A 19042-nucleotide genomic window follows, 5' to 3' on the forward strand; every position below is an offset into this window, starting at 1 on the left:
CTGAAAGTCTGAGATCAGAGTGCTAGCATGGTCAGATTCTAGCTTGCGGGTGACTATCTTCTTTCTGTGTCCTCACCTGGCATGAAGGGGCCGAGGGCGCAAACTCTCCGGTATTCCTAAAGACACTAATCCTGTTGGATCAGAGCTCCACCCTTGTGACCTTATGTAACCATAATTACCTCGATAAAGACTCCATCTCCAAATACAGTCACATTGGGGTTTGGGGATTCAACATATATTTTAGGGAGACAGTTCAGTTCATAGCAGATACCTAAATCATCATTTTTTCACATTTTCTTCACTTCTTATTTGAAGTCATTTAAAGTCACAAATTTTCCTCCAAAACAATATTAGTTTTATCCGACAAACTTTGCTATGTTGTATATTTATTGTCCTTTAGTTCAAAATATTTTCTAGTTTTCATCATTATTTCTTATGTTTTGGTTTAATAGTTTAGTGCTTATTTTTAGAAATATGAAAATTTTATAGTTAATCTTTATCAATTTCTAGTTTAATTCCACTGTGATCTGAGAACATACTTCTGATTCAGTCTTTTGAAATTTATTGAGATTGACTTTGTGGGCTAGCATGTGGTCAATTTTAGTAAGTTTTCATTTGTATGTGAAAAGAATATTTATTGTATAGTTTTTAGTAACAGTGTTCTCTATATGTGAGTTTGTTCATGTTAGTGTGTTAAGTCTCCAGTCTCATTAATTTTTTGGTTTGCTTATTATTTACTGTGAGAAATGTGTTAAAAAATCTACCAGTGTAATCATAGATTTATACTTTTCTCCTTTCTGTTTTAATTTTGGCTTTTATACTTTTTGAAGCTATATGATCAGGTGCGTAAAAATTTAGAATTGTTATATCTTCCTGGTAGGTTGATCCTTTTATCAGTATATGATATTACAGTGTCCACCACAGTATCTTTTTAGGCCTAAACATTCAGACTTATAAAACTACCATAGGCCACAGTTTGTACCTGCCTATTCAGGAAGAGACTGGCCAGGCAACAGCATGCTAGGAGGGAGCATCAGGCATTCCTCGTGGGTGAAAGTCCTTATGACAGTCCCCATCGCAGTTTAGGAGGTATTCTCTTTGGTCATTGCAAATGACAAATTTTGTGTAAGGGAACAAGACTCACATGGGTGTGGTAGAAGCCATCCTGACTTAGAAATCTCTACTCCATAATACCAACTATTTCTTGTAACAACGTGTGAGCATAGCTTACAGGCTTTTTTCAAGGCACATACATGCATCATCCTACTAAGAGAAGCCTATAACTATGGCTTCCTACCATATTACAACATGCATTCTTGACTTACTAAAACCTGCAGTAAATTACCCCTTGTACAACTTTCTCAGTAATGTAAAGGCTTTAGACCTCTTTAATTCCATTTACCCTCTTCCATCTAATATATTAGTGTGTATTTTATTTCTAAATAGATATTAAATCCTATAAGTACTATTACTGTTTTCTACAGTTAATATTCCATTTAAATTCACCCTTGTGTTTCTTTTTTGCTGCTTTTCATTCCTCCCTGTATCTTCATGTTTCCACATGGGTTAATTTTCTCTTCTCTTTAGTATTTTTCTAGTGTGAATTTAGAGCTGAAAAATTCTCTTTGAATTTTTTTTTCTTTTTTTTTTGGTAAGGTATTTTTGCTGGATGTCAAATTTCAGGTCAGAGTTGGCACTTCTTTTTTTCCTCTAACGTCTTTCATGATTTCTTCTTTCCATTGCTTTTCAGCAATTTTACTATGATATTCTTATATATGGTGTTCTCTGTATTTATCTGGATTTGTTATGCTTCCTAAAATAGTAACTTGAGGTCTTTTGCCTGGTTTGGAAATTTCTCAGGTATTATATCTTCAAATATGGTTTGTGCTTGTGTTTTCCGCTTTACTTTAGGACTCCGCAATTACATAAATGTTAGATCTTTGCACCATGTTCCTTATGACTTATGTGGTTTTAGTATATTGCTTCATCCTTTTCTCTCCATCCTTTAGTACAGATATTTTCTTCTGATCTGTCGTCCACTGTACTTCTCTTGCTGTGTCTGATCTGGTCTTAAACTTATCCATTGAGTTCTTAATTTCAGTTCCTGAAATTATCAGTTGTCGGATTTCTATTCTAGAAATTGTTTTGTTCTAAAATTCTCTATCTTGTCACATAATTCCTTGAATGTATTAACCATGGCTACTTTAACACCTACCTGACAATTCCAATATTTAAGTGTCTTGTGGATATTTTAATATTTTCTCTTTTTTCTTAGTTTTCCCTCATATCTATTCTTCTTTATGCATATTCATTTTTGACTGTGCTGCATGTGTTATATGAAAAATTTTGGAGATAATTTAAGGCTCTGTATGAAGTTCTGTTAGCTTCAGACATTCCTCTTGGATCCCTTTCTTTTTGCTACTGGTTAATTTCTTCTATAGAATTTCCTTAAGTAAGTCTTTGTTGCTGGTGAGCTTTAATAGTTTTTATTCTTCTGTAGGCATTTCTATTTTGCATACTTTTCTTCAATGAAATATTTTTGTGAGTAAAGAATTCTGAGTCCAGAGTTATTAATATTTTCTGTTAACATTGGTGATATTTTTCCATTGTCTTCCAGTGTTGCTCTTTAGGAGTCCAGTGTGGATTCTTTTTTTTAATTGTATTTAAAGGGGTTGCTTATAATTGGCTTTTTTATTATTCATGATTATTAGATTTATTCAGGAAAAAAATTGTATTTTAATATAAAAATCTTATGCATCTGATCTATTGGTTAGTACTTTTGCATATTTATATCATAGTAACAGTTTGAAGTTTATAAAGATAAATATGGTGTTCACAGCAAGATATTAGGAGGACTTCAGAATTATTTAGAAATAAGTTAGTTTTCTTCTTCCTCAACGTAGTTTTACTGCTATATATTTTATTTTAGAAAGTATTGTAAGTAACATGAGTATTCCTAGATAATGATTTTATGGTAACAACTCTAATTTTTAATTTCTATGGATTGTAACATGAATATTTACTAATATATTAAAATCTCCTGCTAATCAGAATATTCATCGACTAGAAATTCATGGCTAACTATTAATTATTAGAATTTTCTGTATTTATCCTGTCATTGGACCTCAAGATCCTGATAGCAGCTCAATGTTATATAAGGGCTTCCTGCAGATTTAACTTGACAGAGCATGAGATAATTGATTTTTTTTTCCTATTTGATTCAGCACTGTAAGGAAATACAGATTTCAGACTACAACAGTTTTAACTCTTGCCACATTGCTGTAATCTTAGAATAAAGAAGAAAAATACTTTGTGTTACCCCCTGATAAGCCCACAAAGGAGGACGATTTAATTAGATTTTATTAAGATGTTAAAAGAAATAATCAATTGACCAGTCTTCCTGATCAGTATTAATAACTTTATGATAGTAATGGCATTAGATAACATCAAATGATTTCAATAATGTAAGTTTCTAAGTATTATAGAAATATTAACTCATTTATTTGCCACTAACCCTATGAAGTAGGTGCCATTAATATTCTCCTTTTATAAATGTGGAATTTAGATTTCATGTTGTTTGGGACCGAACTCTAATTTTTTTTTTTTTTGGTAATTTTGTTTTAGGATATGATGACACCTATAGATTTGGGGGAAAAAACAATTTATTTAGTCTCATTCTTTGAAGGCTTACAGCGCATTATTTTATTCACTGAAGATCCAAGGGTATTTAAAGTAACATATGAAAGTGAGAAAGCAGAGTTAGCAGAGCAAGAAATTGCATTGGCATTACAAGACGTTGGAATTTCTCTTGTCAACAATTATACAAAGCAAGAAGTAGCCTATATAGGCATTACAAGGTTAGATGCATTAAATTTTGGATAAATTTAAATGATCGGTTTTTAATCATTAAGAAATGATTGTAAAATCTGAAATGATTTAGTTTAAATTTTGTGCTTTGACTATTCATTGATACTAAGGTAATGTTAATTTAAAAGTGGTTTGAGATTTTTTTTGTCTTTTGAGATAAAGATATGTCAAAAATCAAGTTTATGAATCTCTTACTTTGTTAATCCTCCTATCTCTCTAAGAAGTTATATTTATTCAACTTATCAAAAGTATACTTTATTTGGCACATCATAAAAAATATTTAATTGTCCATTACCATCTACCACAGTGCAGGATATACTGTAGATTCTCCATAGTTGTTGGAGGATTCAAGTAAAGATGATCACTTTCTAATTTAACCTTGGCACTTTAAGATTCTAATAAGGTAATATTGTAGTTATCATTCCCTATATAAGACATATCTCCCTTATGCCCTTGTTATTCCTATTCATAAACACTTAAATTGAAATTAATTCATATGTATTAATGCCTAATGTGAGAGCATTTCTTCCAGTCTATATGACCAGTATAATGTAGTTTTAGTTTTTTACTTGAAGTCAAACTCCCGAATAAATATATATATATTTAAGATATATGATACAGATTTAAATTTAGTTTTCTGTGTGCATTAATGTATAAATCCCTGACTTCTCATTGAATGGAATTAGCACATTTTAAAAGAAATATTAAAATCTATTTTCTTAGAAATTTTTATTGTTCCCCCAAAAGGTAAGTTTTTGTTTAAATAAGAAAAAAAGTAGACAACAGATTTTGAGACTGTTAAACCTATTATATGTTATCTCCTATGCTAAATGATGTTAATGCAAAGATGAGTAATGCATGGTCTCTACTTTTCTATTAAGTGAATATAAATTTTATAAAGAATAAATAAATAGGACACTTAAAATTATAAAGTAATTTCAGAATGTGGATAGATTTTTTATTCTGTATTTAAGTCTTTCAGCCTTTTAGTTTCAGTACAATGAGATTTCTTCCATTGACACTCTTCTAGATTACTGTTTTGCATTCTGTGTCTCCTCAAACCCCCATTTTCTGTCTCAGCTCGCTACCTTGCATTCCATTTAACTGAGAAAATTGAAGCAATCAAAAACAAACTTCCACCGACCCACCTCACCCCCCAATATCACAACTTCCTACCTACCAGCATTTGTACCTCCATGCTGTACTGACATACTTCCCCACAGTTGCAGTAGATATATCTCATACGTGCTCCCATTACACATAGTTTTCTACTTCTGCACTACATTTTATTTCCTGTTACCTACTTGAGGACATTGGTCCAGCAATCCTCTTCTTCCTCTTACCTAAGTCAACAGCTTTTGGCTCCCTGCTGGATTCTTCCCCTCACTGTTACTTCTCTCAACTTTAATTTTCTTGAGCCTACTTTCCTTGCTACCTACTGCTTCTTTGTTTCCCTTTATAGCCACACTCCTCAGACGTCTTGTGTATTTCAGAAGAGTTTAACATATTGGCTATTCTCCAATTCTTTTTCATCCATTGTTTCTTTAACCACCCCAAACAGGGTTTTGCTTTCCGTCTCCTGTGAATCTGGTCTTGTCATGATTACCAGTGACCTCTGTAATGCCAGATCCAGTGTAGAATTATCAGTCCTCACTTTACTTCATAACATTTAACACAGATCCCTCCTGGATATAGTTAGTTTCTTTCACTTGACTTCCAGAATACCTCTCCATTCTGGTTTTTCTTCCTATCCCAACATTCTCAGTCTCATTTGTTGTTTCCTTCTCTTCTCTCAACTCCTTATATTTAGTGCCTTGAGACACCTAGACCTTAGTCCTCTTCTCTCTATTTCAGTTTGATGATTTCAAATACTATGTATATGCCAAAAATTTGTCTCTAAATATTAATTATATATCTTCTGCCATACCTGTCATCTGAACTCCAGACTTGTGTATCCAACTGCTTATGCAAAATCTCTGCTCAGATATTTAAGAGACTTTTTAAACTTCATATGTACGACACCAAACTTTGGACTTCTTCCTTCTTCCAAAACCTGTATTCTCATCAGAGTTAATCACAACTAACTTCTAGTTGCACAGGTCAGAAACCTTGGAATACTCTTTGATACCTCTCTTTATCTTGCACCCCACATCTAATCTATCAAAAAGTGCTGTGCTGGCTCTACCTTCAAAATGCACATAGAATCTGGCCACTTTTTTTTTTTTTTAATGACAGTATCTGGCTTTGTCGCCCAAGCTGGAGTGCAGTAGCATGATCATAGCTCACTGCAGCCTTGAACTCCTGGGCTCATGTAATCCTCCTGCCTCAGCCTCCCTAGTAGCTAGGACTACAGGTGCACATTACCAGACCTGGCTAATTTTTTAAAAATTTTTTGTAGAGATGGGGTCTTGCTATGTCACCCAGGCTGACATCAAACTCCTGGCCTCAAGCAATCCTCCGTCCTCAGCCTTCCAAAGTGCTGGGATTACAGGTGTGAGCCACCATGTCCAGCCCTGACTACTTTTTATTGTCTCACTGTTAATAATCTCATCAGAGCCCTCACCATTTCTCAGCTGGCTCACTGCAATAAATTCCTAACAAGTTTACCTTTTTTTTGCTTTGACTCATTTTTTTTTTCATCCCACCCCAACAAACAATGTATTCTTAACAAAGCATAAGTCAGATCAATAGTTATAATCTTTTTATAACCATTCAATGGTTATTCATCTCACTCAGAGTATTTATAATGACCAATAAGGCTTTACGTTATTTAACTTCCTATCATATGTCTTACTTCATCTACTTTTAATGTGTTCCTTCCATGCCAGCCTCCTTACGCTTGTTTCCTCATATACTACACACGTGCTCTTGCTTTAGGGTTTTGCTGTAGCCAATCCCTCCACTTGAAATGTTCTTCTCCTCTTGTCTACTAGATAATTCTCTCACCTCCTTTAAGGTGGCTAAAATCTCACCTCAATGAGCCCCCTGTTGCCCACTCTATTTTAATATTGCAGCCCCCACCACTTTGCATATTCCAATTCTCCAGATCCTCCTACCCTATTTTTTCTTCTTTCAAAAGCATTTTCACCTTCCATATCTTAAGATTTACTAATTTATTTTGTTTACTATTTGTTGTTTGTCACTTCCCAGCTAAAATGAAGCTCTAGAATGGCAGAGATGTTCACTGTTATGTCCCTAACACCTAGAATAGTACCTGAATAGGACTTTAATAAGTATTAATTGAATTAATTCATGTTTTTAAACTTGTAATATGCTTACTTGTAACTGAAACTATTGTAAAATTTTACTGAAGTTTTTCTAATTTATCGAATAAACCAGTTAAAAGTGTTGATAAATTAGCACTATGATTTTTGCTTTCATTTATATAAGTTCTGATGTGGTTTGGGAGACAAAGCCCAAGAAGAAGGCAAGATGGAAGCCAATGAGTATAAAGCACACTGAGAAGTTAGAGAAAGAATTTAAGGAATATACTGAATCTTCACCTGCAGAAGATAAGGTTATTGAGTTGGACACTAACATTCCGGTAATATTTTTAAGTACTGATGTGACGTTTTAGTTTTTATTTGTTGTAGTTCAGAATCACTAGTTAATTTTAAGGAAAATCTGACTTCCTTGTAAAACAAATTGAACATAATTAATTTTACCATACATACTTTATATAAAATATTATATTTTTAAAGGGGTGGTTATCTGTATATAAAAATCAAACTTTCTCCTAAGATGCTACATATTGATCATTTGTTCTTTGGGTTAACAAGAAACAAGAATTTTTTTTTATTTATTTTTATATACTTTCTTTAAAAAATTATTTTTTTTAATTTTATTACAGTAAATTTATGTAAAAACTGATATAGCCAAGCTATAAGGATTATATAAATATGTGAATTTTGTGGATATGGAGTATAAAGATCTAAGTCTAAATGTAATCAAATGTTTAGTGTACTCTTTTAATTAGTATTATCTTAAAAAATTTTGCTATAAGTTTCTAATTCTAGTCAACTGTGGAAGGAAAGAAATTTTTTTGTGTTGTGGCGGGCATATTTTTCAGGTTCACTTAACACCTACTGGTAATAACATGAAAATTCTGCAACCACATATAATAGCTATACGAAGAAATTATCTTCCAGCATTAAAGGTGGAATATAGCACATCTGCACATCAGTCATCATTTAGAATTCAAATTTACAGAATACAGGTAAGTCATTCTGAAAATATAGGCAAAATTGTATACTAAAAGAACATATAAGAAAACATGTATTCTTATGGTCTGTTTTCAGTACTTCAGTTTCACTGTTGGGCTAGAGTTTTTGATTCCTTCTGTTTCTTAAGTCCTGTTATTCTAGTCAGATTGTATAAATGACCTACTAATATACTGACTTGTTTTTTATTTTCTTAGATCCAAAATCAGATACATGGTGCTGTATTTCCATTTGTGTTTTATCCTATTAAACCTCCAAAGTCGGTCACCATGGATTCAGGTTTGTTTTTATTTTGTGTTTGCCGTAAAAACAGTTGTATTAGCCATTTGGTTTATTTTACTATAAATACGAAATGGAACTGTTCTCAGGTTTAATTTCTACAAGATGATTGGAAAATTAAACCGCTTGAGAAAAGACCAAATGCTGTTTGCAGCTCACTTCAAAAAAACTTGAATGAATCCTAAAGATCAATTAGAAACATATATTTAGATTTTTAGAAACAGTAATTTAAAAAACAGATTTCTAAACTGTAAACCTGTGATTTAAAAACCATTAGGACCTTTGAATAAACAGTAAAGAAGTTCAAATTCAAAGTGTTCTCTAACAGCAAAAACTGTCCTATGTTCTCTAGGTGAGAATAACGGACAAGTTCTTTCTTCTTCCCATTTCTTTCTCTTTCCTTTTCTTCTTTCTTGCCTGTCCCTCCTCCCCCCACTTTCTTTTCTCTCCTCACTACCCTACTTCACTTCCCTCTCCCCTTGCTTTCCTACCCCATTCCCACACCACTGCCTCTAACCTGTCTTGGGCGGTGGTGTTCTTTATAATCTGCTTGAAAGCTCTTTGACCAGTATGCATGCTTAAGCCCCTCCTCCTCGAGGTCTGGCACAAGTCTTCAGAATCTGTTTTCACAGAGTTTCCCTGCATCCTTCTAGTTTAAAATCACTAATTTATGGGATTAGTTATCCTTAGAATAACTGCAGATTATTAAGAAGAACAGTCCTGGAGTCTGAAGTTAAGATTGTAATAGATCTTGCCAACTTCACTACTTTTTAATTGATACTCATGATTTAGTAAATGATTTAATTATCCATTGTGATGTATATTAAATTACAAGAAAATGCTTATCTTTTGCTTAAAGCATCATGGAAATAATTACATTTATAACCTTAACAGCACCAAAGCCCTTTACAGATGTCAGTATTGTCATGAGATCTGCAGGACATTCCCAGATATCACGTATTAAGTAAGTGCGTTAATACATTTCTTATATGTTTATTTAATGTTTTGATTTAAATATATAAATTATTTGTACTTTTTAAAAATAAATTTCAGATAAATTGAGATTTAAGCATAAGTTATAAAGGTCAAAAGTATATCAGTTATTTCATAATCTTGGGAAGTCAGAAGGTTCTGAATGAAATACAACTAGGTATTTACAATAGTTTCTGAATTTGGGGTGTTTTATTATTCTCTTTCATGTATAGTTGTTCTCCCTTTTAAATTGTCTATAATGATCATATATTGTTTTAGAAAAAGGAAGAAAATAATATTTTCATTTTCACTCACTACCCATTCCAAGGAATAGAACATAGACAGAAACATGCGTCTGTGTGCTAATGCCTATCACATTTCTTCTACCTTATCACCAAACTAAACTATCTTCATTCGCTTGCTTTTTAAAATGTAGTTTTATTGTGTATGTTTTCCTAAACATTATGCTTTTTACTTTTAATTTTGTCCTAAATTTTAAAAAAATGTTTCAAGCTGTAAATAGATGCCTGGGGCTGGATTTTTTTTTTTTATTCAACTTTTTTGTTTATTGATTTTGTTGTATATAGCTACAGTTTATTCATTATCACTGATACATAATATTCCATTGTATGACTGTATGTCCCAGTTTACTTATCTATTTCTTCTCTATGGCCATTTTTATATTTTGAGCTTGTTTCTATTATAAACAATGTTGCCATGGTATTTTTATGTATTTATGTAAAAAATCCTAAGTTTCAAAGTTCTAATATTTACCTAGCAGCTTTTCTCCCATCTTATTTTCTCAGTGCAGTTACATTGATGATTTTTAAAATGTTTTCTGCTTTGTAATGTAGGTATTTCAAAGTGTTGATTCAAGAAATGGATTTAAGGTTAGATCTTGGGTTTGTCTATGCTTTAGCAGACCTTATGACAGAAGCTGAGGTGACTGAAAAAACTGAGGTAAGACTTAAAATAATAGTATTTGATGGGAAGGATTAGGGAAAGAGGAAGACTAAAAAAAAAATGAAATCATTATATATTTTTGAGGTATTTACTGGTTTTATTCCATTTTTAAAATACAGCTTAAAATTTTTTATTATGTTATTGTGAGTACATTGATAGAAGTTAAATATCTTGGCCATACCACTCATTTCTAAATTGTTAATCAAAGGAAAAGCAAAGCAAAAATAATCCAGGAAATGACATGAACATGATTGATTATCCTTTTCTCCCAAATATTGGCACCAAACCTTTCTTCCTATTTGCTATTAATAATTCACCTTAAAAAGGCAATTTTATTTGTCTTGTTTCCATCTTCTATCATCTGAAAATGTAATTTCAGACTGTCTTTGATTCTAGCCATCCTTGTAGGTGTGAAATAGTTTTTCATTGCAGTTTTGATTTGCAGTTACCTAATGACTAATGGTGTTGAGCATTTTTTGATGTGTTCATTTGCCATTTGTATGTCTTACATGGAGAAATGTCCATTTAGATCCTTTACCTATTGAGTGGGTTATTTGTCTTTTTATTATTGAGTTACAAAAGTTCTTTATATAATCTGGATACAAATCCATTATCAGATATATGATTTTCAAATATTTCCTCTGTGTGGTGTCTTTTCACTTTCTTGATGTTATCTTTTCAAGCCCAAAAGTTTTTTATGTTAATGAAATCCAAATCATTTTTTCTTCTGTTCCTCATATGTTTGGTGTTATTTCTAAGAATCTTTTGATGAATACAAGGTCAAGAATATTTAGCCCTATGTTCTGAAAGTTTTAAGTTTTAGCCCTTACAGTTAGGTCTTTGACTCATTTTGAATTCATTTTTATTTATAGTGTGAGGTATAAGGGTCCAAACTCTTCTTTTGCATGTGGCTATCCAGTTGTTCTAGTGCCATTTCTTGAAAAGACTATTGATTCCTCATTGAATGGTCTTGGCGCCCTGTTGAAAATCAGTTAACAATAGACACATAGTTTTATTCCATTGGTCTATGCATTTATCTTTGTGCATACTATGCTATCTTGGTTATTATTGCCTTGTCGTAAGTTTTGAAATTGGAAAGCATGAATCCTCCTACTTTGTCGTCCTTTTTTCAAGATTGTTTTGGCTGTTCTGAGTCCCTTGCAATTCCGTATGAATTCTTCAAACTTGAAGAACTTCAAAAGCTGGTCTTCTGAAAAGGGTTACATTGAATTCTATAGATTAATTTGGGGGGTTTTGCCATTTTAATAGTATTAAGTCTTTTGGTCCTTGAACATAACATGTTTTCTCATGTATGTAGATCTTTAATTTCTTTTAACAATGTTATATAGTTTTTAGAGTAAAAATTTTGCATTTCCTTTGTTAAATTTATTCCTAAGTATTTTATTCTTTTTATAGTATTATGAGTGAAATTGTTTTTAATTTCATTTTGGATTGTTCCTGTTAGTATATAGAAATACAATTTTTTTTATATTCAGTGAAACCACTAATCACCTTATGCAAAATTATTTTCAATGCCACCTTCTTTTTATTATTGGCCTCTGTAGGTTACATTAAGGCAGTACCGTAATGTTATGAGTTTATGATTATGTGTAAAGAAACAAATATTTCCAAGAGAGTGTTGATGGAATGGATTAGTGACATTTTAGAATAAAATTTATAGTCACATGAAGAAATAATGATCCAATATCAGTATTGCTCATGATTGGAAAGTACTGCCTCAGAAGGGAAACTAGCAAACTATAGAAGAGTTCTGGATATGATAGAAGAGTTTCGGCAGTGTGTGAACTGTTGGCTTAAATATCTCATGCAAATAGATCCCCTCAGTTTTTAATATTTTGTGTTCCTTTTATAGATTGAACTTTTTCATAAAGATATAGAAGCTTTCAAAGAAGAATATAAAACAGTTTCATTAGTAGATCAATCACAAGTCAGTCTCTATGAATATTTTCATATATCTCCTATCAAGGTATGAGAAAAATAAGTCATTTTTATTGTCCTTGATAATCTAGGTAATATCACATTGGGATAATCCATTTGGGAAGAATATAGCATTTAAATTATATTCTTTAATAGTATATAAAATCTTTATATACTTTACAATGTATAAATGTAACTTTACAATTGTAAATAAATAACACAAAAATGATCATTTTAAATTTTTATTTATTTTTTCTTAAAATAGTATTTCACCATGTGGAGCCACCTACAGCATGTATTTATATGTTTATAATTTGGCCTATCATTATTTTACTTTGATTTTTTTCTTAAGCTGTTTGGTGACAATTTTCAAAATTTTGTGTATGATATGTGTATTAGTTTTAAATTATAAAGTAGTCTTGATTTAAGAATTAAAGATTGGAATGAAATCTAAGTTAGTTTTTAATGCAAAATGTTTCAGTTGATTAAAGAAAGTTACAGAATATATATGCACTGTAATACAAAAGTGCTTTTTAATTGGCTTCATCATACTGACTTAATTCTAATAGTTAAAACATATACTTTTTGGAGGTACAGATGCTCCTTAACTTAACAATAGTCAATACTCATTGTGTTGAAAATCTTGTAGGTCGAAATGCACTTAATATACCTAACGTACCAGGTATCATAGCTTAGCCTAGCTACCTTAAACATTCTTGAGACACTTACCTTAGCCCACACTTGGGCAGTGTCATCTAACACAAAGCCCATTTTCTAATAAAGCTATAAAGAATTTTGAATCAAAATTCAAAGTACAGTTTCTACTGAGTTAGTATTGCTTCTACATCATCGTAAAGTTGAAAAATCATAAGTTGAACCATCATTTAAGTTGAGGACCAGTTTGAGTTATTTTCAACAGCTTCAATTTGATTATTAATGTTATCAATAAATTTATAAAAACTAATATTTTCTTACATTTACCAGAAGAATGGGATTGTACCAAATATCATGTAATTTTAAATTGTTGAGTTAAAATTTAGTTCTAAAGCTATGTTAGATGTTAAATTCCTTCATATTTCTACTTATTAATTTTGGCATAATCCAGATAACTTTGAAATCTTATTTATGGTATAGTGAATATAAAATGAAATTGATTTTTAAGAGTTAAAATTGTCAATATAAAGAAAGTACTTTTAAGTATTTATCTCTTTATCTTTTTAGTTGCATTTAAGTGTTTCACTGAGTTCGGGCAGAGAAGAATCTAAAGATTCAAAACAGGATGAAGGACTGATTCCAGTTCATTCTTTAAATCTTTTGTTGAAGAGTATTGGTGCCACTCTTACAGATGTACAAGATGTAGTTTTTAAGTATGTTTAATATTCAAATCTGTAAATTGATAAAAAGTGTATTTTATATTTACCTTAAAGTTTTGTAGATGAAAAAGCATGAAGATTGCAGAACATATATAAAATGTGGTTTTTACCTTTAAATGGACTACAGTCTAAATAACACCAAATGTATTACCTGCTAACCTTTAATTACTAAATTACAGAATAATTAATAAATAATTTCCTTAAGACAAGGAGACAAAGGCCCTTCAAGTTTATGCATTTTAGAAGGTCTTTTTGACCTAGCGAAGGACTGTTAAAATGTATATGATCCAAAAGTGTGGTGATTGAAATCTAAGGCTTTGAAGCCAATAGGATTGAGACTCCTTAAAGCATAGGCAACTAGAACACAATGAATACAATAATAGGGGAAAGGAAGGGATCAGTTTAAATGTTATAGTCAAGACTTTATATTTTAATGTGAGTCATAATGGAAACTAGTAGAGTATTTACCTAACCAAAGAGACTCAAAGTCTGAGTTGAGACTTTAGAATGCTAAATGCTTTGGATGCTATTTTTCAGGTAGCATCTAGAACTGATTATTAAATATTATACTAAGAATAAGTCCAATATTGGACCTAGATAAGGTTAGATAAGTGTCAAATAAAAGAACATAGATTTAATGACAGCAGGAATGCAATGAAATTTCTAATCTTGTTGTCATATACAGCAATAAGAAACAGAGCTTTTCAGTTAGTGGATCACGTATATGCTATGAATCAGTTTTAAATAAGCTGATCTTGACTCCTCAGCTCTCAGCCCATTAGGCAGGACCTGCAGCAACTGAACCCTGGCCATTCTTGAACAACCTCTTCTATTTACTTGTGGGTTGAGTATTTTCTGTGTGGGCCATGATAAGACAGAGTTGGGATGTACAGTTCTAGGGGTCCGTGAATGTGATCCATGGGGTCTGTGAATGCCCTAAATTATATGAAAAGTTGTATATATTGGTGACTTTTGTGGAGATAAGACACACAGCTTTTATCAGATTCTTAGAGGATTCTTTGACTAGAATGTGCAGAGATCTATGTGAGAGTAGATTTTCTGATTGGCATGGGAAAATGTATTAATACTAGAAGGAAAGACTTAAAGAAAAAATTCCAAAGAAAATAAAGCCACTCATTAATATGAAATACACTTTCTTTCTCCATACACATGTACCCACATATATGTATTTATATGTTTTTTTCAGGCTTGCATTTTTTGAACTCAACTATCAGTTCCATACAACATCCGAACTACAGTCTGAAGTAGTAAGACACTATTCAAAACAGGTTTGTATAAGATTATCTTACAAAGGGACAGTGATATAGACTAGTGAAACCTTATGTATCTGTAAACATATAATGTAGAATTGTCAAGGAAGTAAATAGCCATTTTCAAAATTTTAAAGCATTTTTTTCCCCTCTCAAAATTGTAGAACAAATTGAGCTCAACTACTAGTTAAGTTTTTTGTCCTTCTATTTTTTAGCCACCGACAGGAATTTTCTTCTGGATCAGTGTGGACTAGAAATAAATAGATGTTTAAATAAAACATTAACTAAGTAATTTATCACATTTACTTTAAAAATGGGTTCAAGGGAAAGTATTAGTAACTAACTGATGAATACAGAATATTTTTTTATGTAACTAGTTGTTGAGTCAATGGATACATTATTTTAATGTTTTTTTTTTCCCACCTCTAGAAAGACTCCTATGTTGTATGATATAACTTACAGGGGATCTGAGATAGCTGTGATATAGCGAACAGATCACTGAGAATGACTCGAGAGATTTGTGTTTGGGTCTTATGTTTGCCTTATACCTCCTATGTGGCCCTGGGTATTATTTGATCTGTATGTTTCTACAGTTACCACCAAATGGTAGTGGCAATAAGAACTGTCACAGATAATTGTAAAACTGAAAGTATTTTACATATTCTAGAGCTTTTGTGAATATAATGTTATATTATTTCTGATACTATAATACCAAATTGTTTTTTAAAAACTAAGAATAGTGATTAATAAGGTGACACGGTTTAGGTGTTAAAATTGGTGTAAAAGTTGTTAGCCTAAGAAAGCTGGATATGTGTACTAAATAATCCATAAGAAAAAAATAGATCTAATTATCTGAATTTGTAAATATTCATATTTTCTTTTTAGGCCATTAAACAGATGTATGTACTCATTCTTGGACTTGATGTTTTGGGAAATCCCTTTGGCTTAATTAGAGAATTTTCTGAAGGCGTAGAAGCATTTTTTTATGAACCTTACCAGGTAAAATAGTTATCTTTGTGTTGTGCATTATCTCACACTAATACTTTCAAGATAATACATTTCTTTTTTTTTTTTTTTTTTTTTTTTGAGACAGAGTGTCCCTTTGTTGCCCGGGCTAGAGTGAGTGCCGTGGCATCAGCCTAGCTCACAGCAACCTCAAACTCCTGGGCTTAAGCGATCCTACTGCCTCAGCCTCCCGAGTAGCTGGGACTACAGGCATGCGCCACCACGCCCGGCTAATTTTTTTTCTATATATATTTTTAGTTGTCCAGATAATTTCTTTCTATTTTTTTAGTAGAGACGGGGGTCTCACTCTTCCTCAGGCTGGTCTCGAACTCCTGACCTCGAGCGATCCACCCGCCTCGGCCTCCCAGAGTGCTAGGATTACAGGCGTGAGCCACCGCGCCCGGCCCAATACATTTCTATTGTTAACTTGAGTTGTAGGTGTAGATTTTGGGAGATACACAAAAAGACATTATTTTGCAACAAACAATGGTAAGAGGTTTTAGGAGGCTTTGGGGGAAATTTTTACCTGTTCCCTCATAATTTAAATTTAAGATTTTGTAAGATATACTGAATTTCAAGTGTTCTGTTGGTATGTAAAAGGTGGGTAAACTTCAGACTATAGTAGAAGGAAGATCACCATGTACAAGCAGTCTTGCTTTGCACAGTAGTGTGGAACTGTAAAAATAATCATGCAGACCGACACCTGCAAAATAATCTTAATAACCAGTGGGAAAAATTATGAGTGTTATATATCCCTTAAAACTTACTGTCAAAAAATCTCTCCTACTTTTACTTATAAATGTATAGGGCAATACAAAATAAAGTAAAACTAATATTTGTTTTGTACACTGTAATTTAAAACATTAGAAACATTAAGTATCTGGAATTATTTATTTCTTTTATTAAAAACTTACCAGGTTCACCTGTAAAAGTGAATATAAACTAACATACTTACTTATTAATTCTTTGGCCTTTTAGGGAGCCATCCAGGGTCCTGAAGAGTTTGTGGAGGGAATGGCACTAGGACTTAAGGCACTAGTTGGTGGAGCTGTTGGTAAGAAACAGAATGTCTACCAAATATTATTGTGCTAGAAAGTAATTATGTCATTCCTTTTATTAAAGATATCATAATTTCTTTTAGGTGGATTAGCTGGTGCTGCCTCCAAAATCACCGGTGCTATGGCTAAAGGGGTAGCAGCTATGACTATGGATGAAGACTACCAACAGAAGAGAAGAGAAGCCATGAATAAGCAACCAGCTGGTTTAAGAGAAGGCATCACTCGTGGAGGAAAAGGCTTAGTTTCTGTAAGAAATTTCATAAAGTTTTGAATATTTTAGGAAATAGCTTTTAAACCTATATATATATATATTTTTTTTTTTATTTTATTTTTTTAATTCAGGATATTATAGGGATACAAACATTTTGGTTACATGTAGTGCGTTTGCACCACCCAAGCCAGGGCTACAAGTGTGTCCCTCCCCATACAGTGCGTTCCGCTTCCATCAGTTGTGGGTTTACTCCCACCCCACCCCACCCCTGGCACCCAATGAGTATTACTACCATTTTAGTTCTTTGAAGTATCTCCAAATTACTTTCCACAGGGGTTGTACTAATTTTCAGTTCCACCAGCAGTGTAAGAGTGTTCCAATTTCTCCACACCCACACCAGCATTTGTTGTTTTGGGACTTTTTGATAAGGGCCATTCTCACTGGAGTTAGGTGATATCTCATTGTAGTTTTGATTTGCATTTCCCTAATGATTAGAGATGTTGAGCACTTTTTTATATGTTTGCTGGCCATTAGTTTGTCTTCTTTTGACTCTCCTTAAATTATTATTTTAAGAATAGTGGGTGGTAGCATATAAAATATGTCAAAAATCCTGTTTAAATAAAATACTTACAAAATATGAGGGTGTCTGGAAAATATCTAGCCATTGTTAATATAATGAGAACACTTACATGGCTAGATACTTTCCGGACAGCCCTTGTATGTTAATTCTTATGGTATATAAAAAGCCAAACTCTGCATTTTTTGTGTAAGCAAGACTTGGTTCCTCTAGGCATCATATGGAAGTATTGTAAATTTTCAATTGTGTTTTCCCTTTAGGGTTTTGTAAGTGGCATAACAGGAATTGTTACAAAACCAATCAAAGGCAAGTATAGTAGTTTCTTTGGGTAGTATGTATTACCAAGTCTTTCATAAGTTGATTCTATTTTCATTCTTGAATCAATTGTCTAAAACTTTATCTTTTTTCTTTCTAGGGGCTCAAAAAGAAGGAGCAGCTGGTTTCTTTAAAGGTGTCGGGAAAGGTTTAGTTGGAGCAGTAGCAAGGCCAACTGGAGGCATCATAGACATGGCTAGTAGTACATTTCAAGGAATAAAAAGGTAAATTCTCTTTGATGTAAGAAATGAGTAAAATGCCTAAGCCATGAGAAATGAAATATGTCTTCTGTTTGGCCTCAAGCACTTAGTTATTATCTTAGTTTTGTGCTGCTATAACATAATACCACTGACTGGGTAATTTATAATCAACGTAAATTTATTGACTCATGGTTCTGGAGGCTATAGGCAGTGGTCGTGGGTGACCAGGCCTTGGGTGTTTGCTCAAACCAGGTCCAGCTGTAATGGCAGCTCAAGGCTGGGGGTCCCTGGCAGAGCATTGGACCCCAGGGTGGTTCTGCCAGCCCATCAGCAGTCCCATTCTGCTCTTAATTGAAGGATTTATCCACGTTTGTACCTATACATATGGGTACGTTATGTGGTATTCTCTTAATAAATACTTATTGAATGTGTGATATTTGTTGAGTGAATGAACAAGTGAAACATTCTCACTACCATACAGACAAAAATGTTAAAGAAAATATTACCATACCAAATTCAGCAGTGCATGTATGTGTTTAAAATAGTACACATCAAGCCAAAGTGGAATGTGAAAAATGTGAGAGTATATGAACATTAGAAAACCATGTAATGTGATTTACAACATTGATAGATTGAAAAAGATAAACCATATGAACACTACGATGACCAGAAAAAAAATACTTATTTAAAATTCATTGCGTATTTAAGATTTTCAAAGACTATAACAAGAAAAGAACTATGAACAAACTAAAACTAGAAATGAACCTTCCTGGCTTGAAAAAGGATGCCTTTA

General features: G+C 32.4%; 1 protein-coding gene across 3 annotated transcripts in view; it reads left to right on the top strand.

Annotated features, from left to right (window-relative positions):
• The window catches only part of VPS13A (vacuolar protein sorting 13 homolog A), a 197911-nt gene that overhangs the window by 153078 nt on the left and 25791 nt on the right, over positions 1–19042 (top strand). For all 3 annotated transcript variants that reach the window (XM_045562601.1, XM_045562603.1, XM_045562602.1), the window contains exons 54-67: positions 3625–3857; positions 7258–7411; positions 7937–8083; positions 8285–8366; positions 9261–9330; positions 10193–10298; positions 12175–12288; positions 13461–13606; positions 14820–14901; positions 15769–15882; positions 16867–16942; positions 17030–17193; positions 17995–18040; positions 18150–18273. In XM_045562601.1, coding sequence (XP_045418557.1) covers positions 3625–3857; positions 7258–7411; positions 7937–8083; positions 8285–8366; positions 9261–9330; positions 10193–10298; positions 12175–12288; positions 13461–13606; positions 14820–14901; positions 15769–15882; positions 16867–16942; positions 17030–17193; positions 17995–18040; positions 18150–18273 — 1658 coding nt within the window. The remainder of the gene's footprint in view (positions 1–3624; positions 3858–7257; positions 7412–7936; positions 8084–8284; positions 8367–9260; positions 9331–10192; positions 10299–12174; positions 12289–13460; positions 13607–14819; positions 14902–15768; positions 15883–16866; positions 16943–17029; positions 17194–17994; positions 18041–18149; positions 18274–19042) is intronic.

The sequence above is a fragment of the Lemur catta genome, chromosome 10, assembly GCF_020740605.2.
Source record: "Lemur catta isolate mLemCat1 chromosome 10, mLemCat1.pri, whole genome shotgun sequence".
Lineage (NCBI taxonomy): Eukaryota > Metazoa > Chordata > Mammalia > Primates > Lemuridae > Lemur > Lemur catta.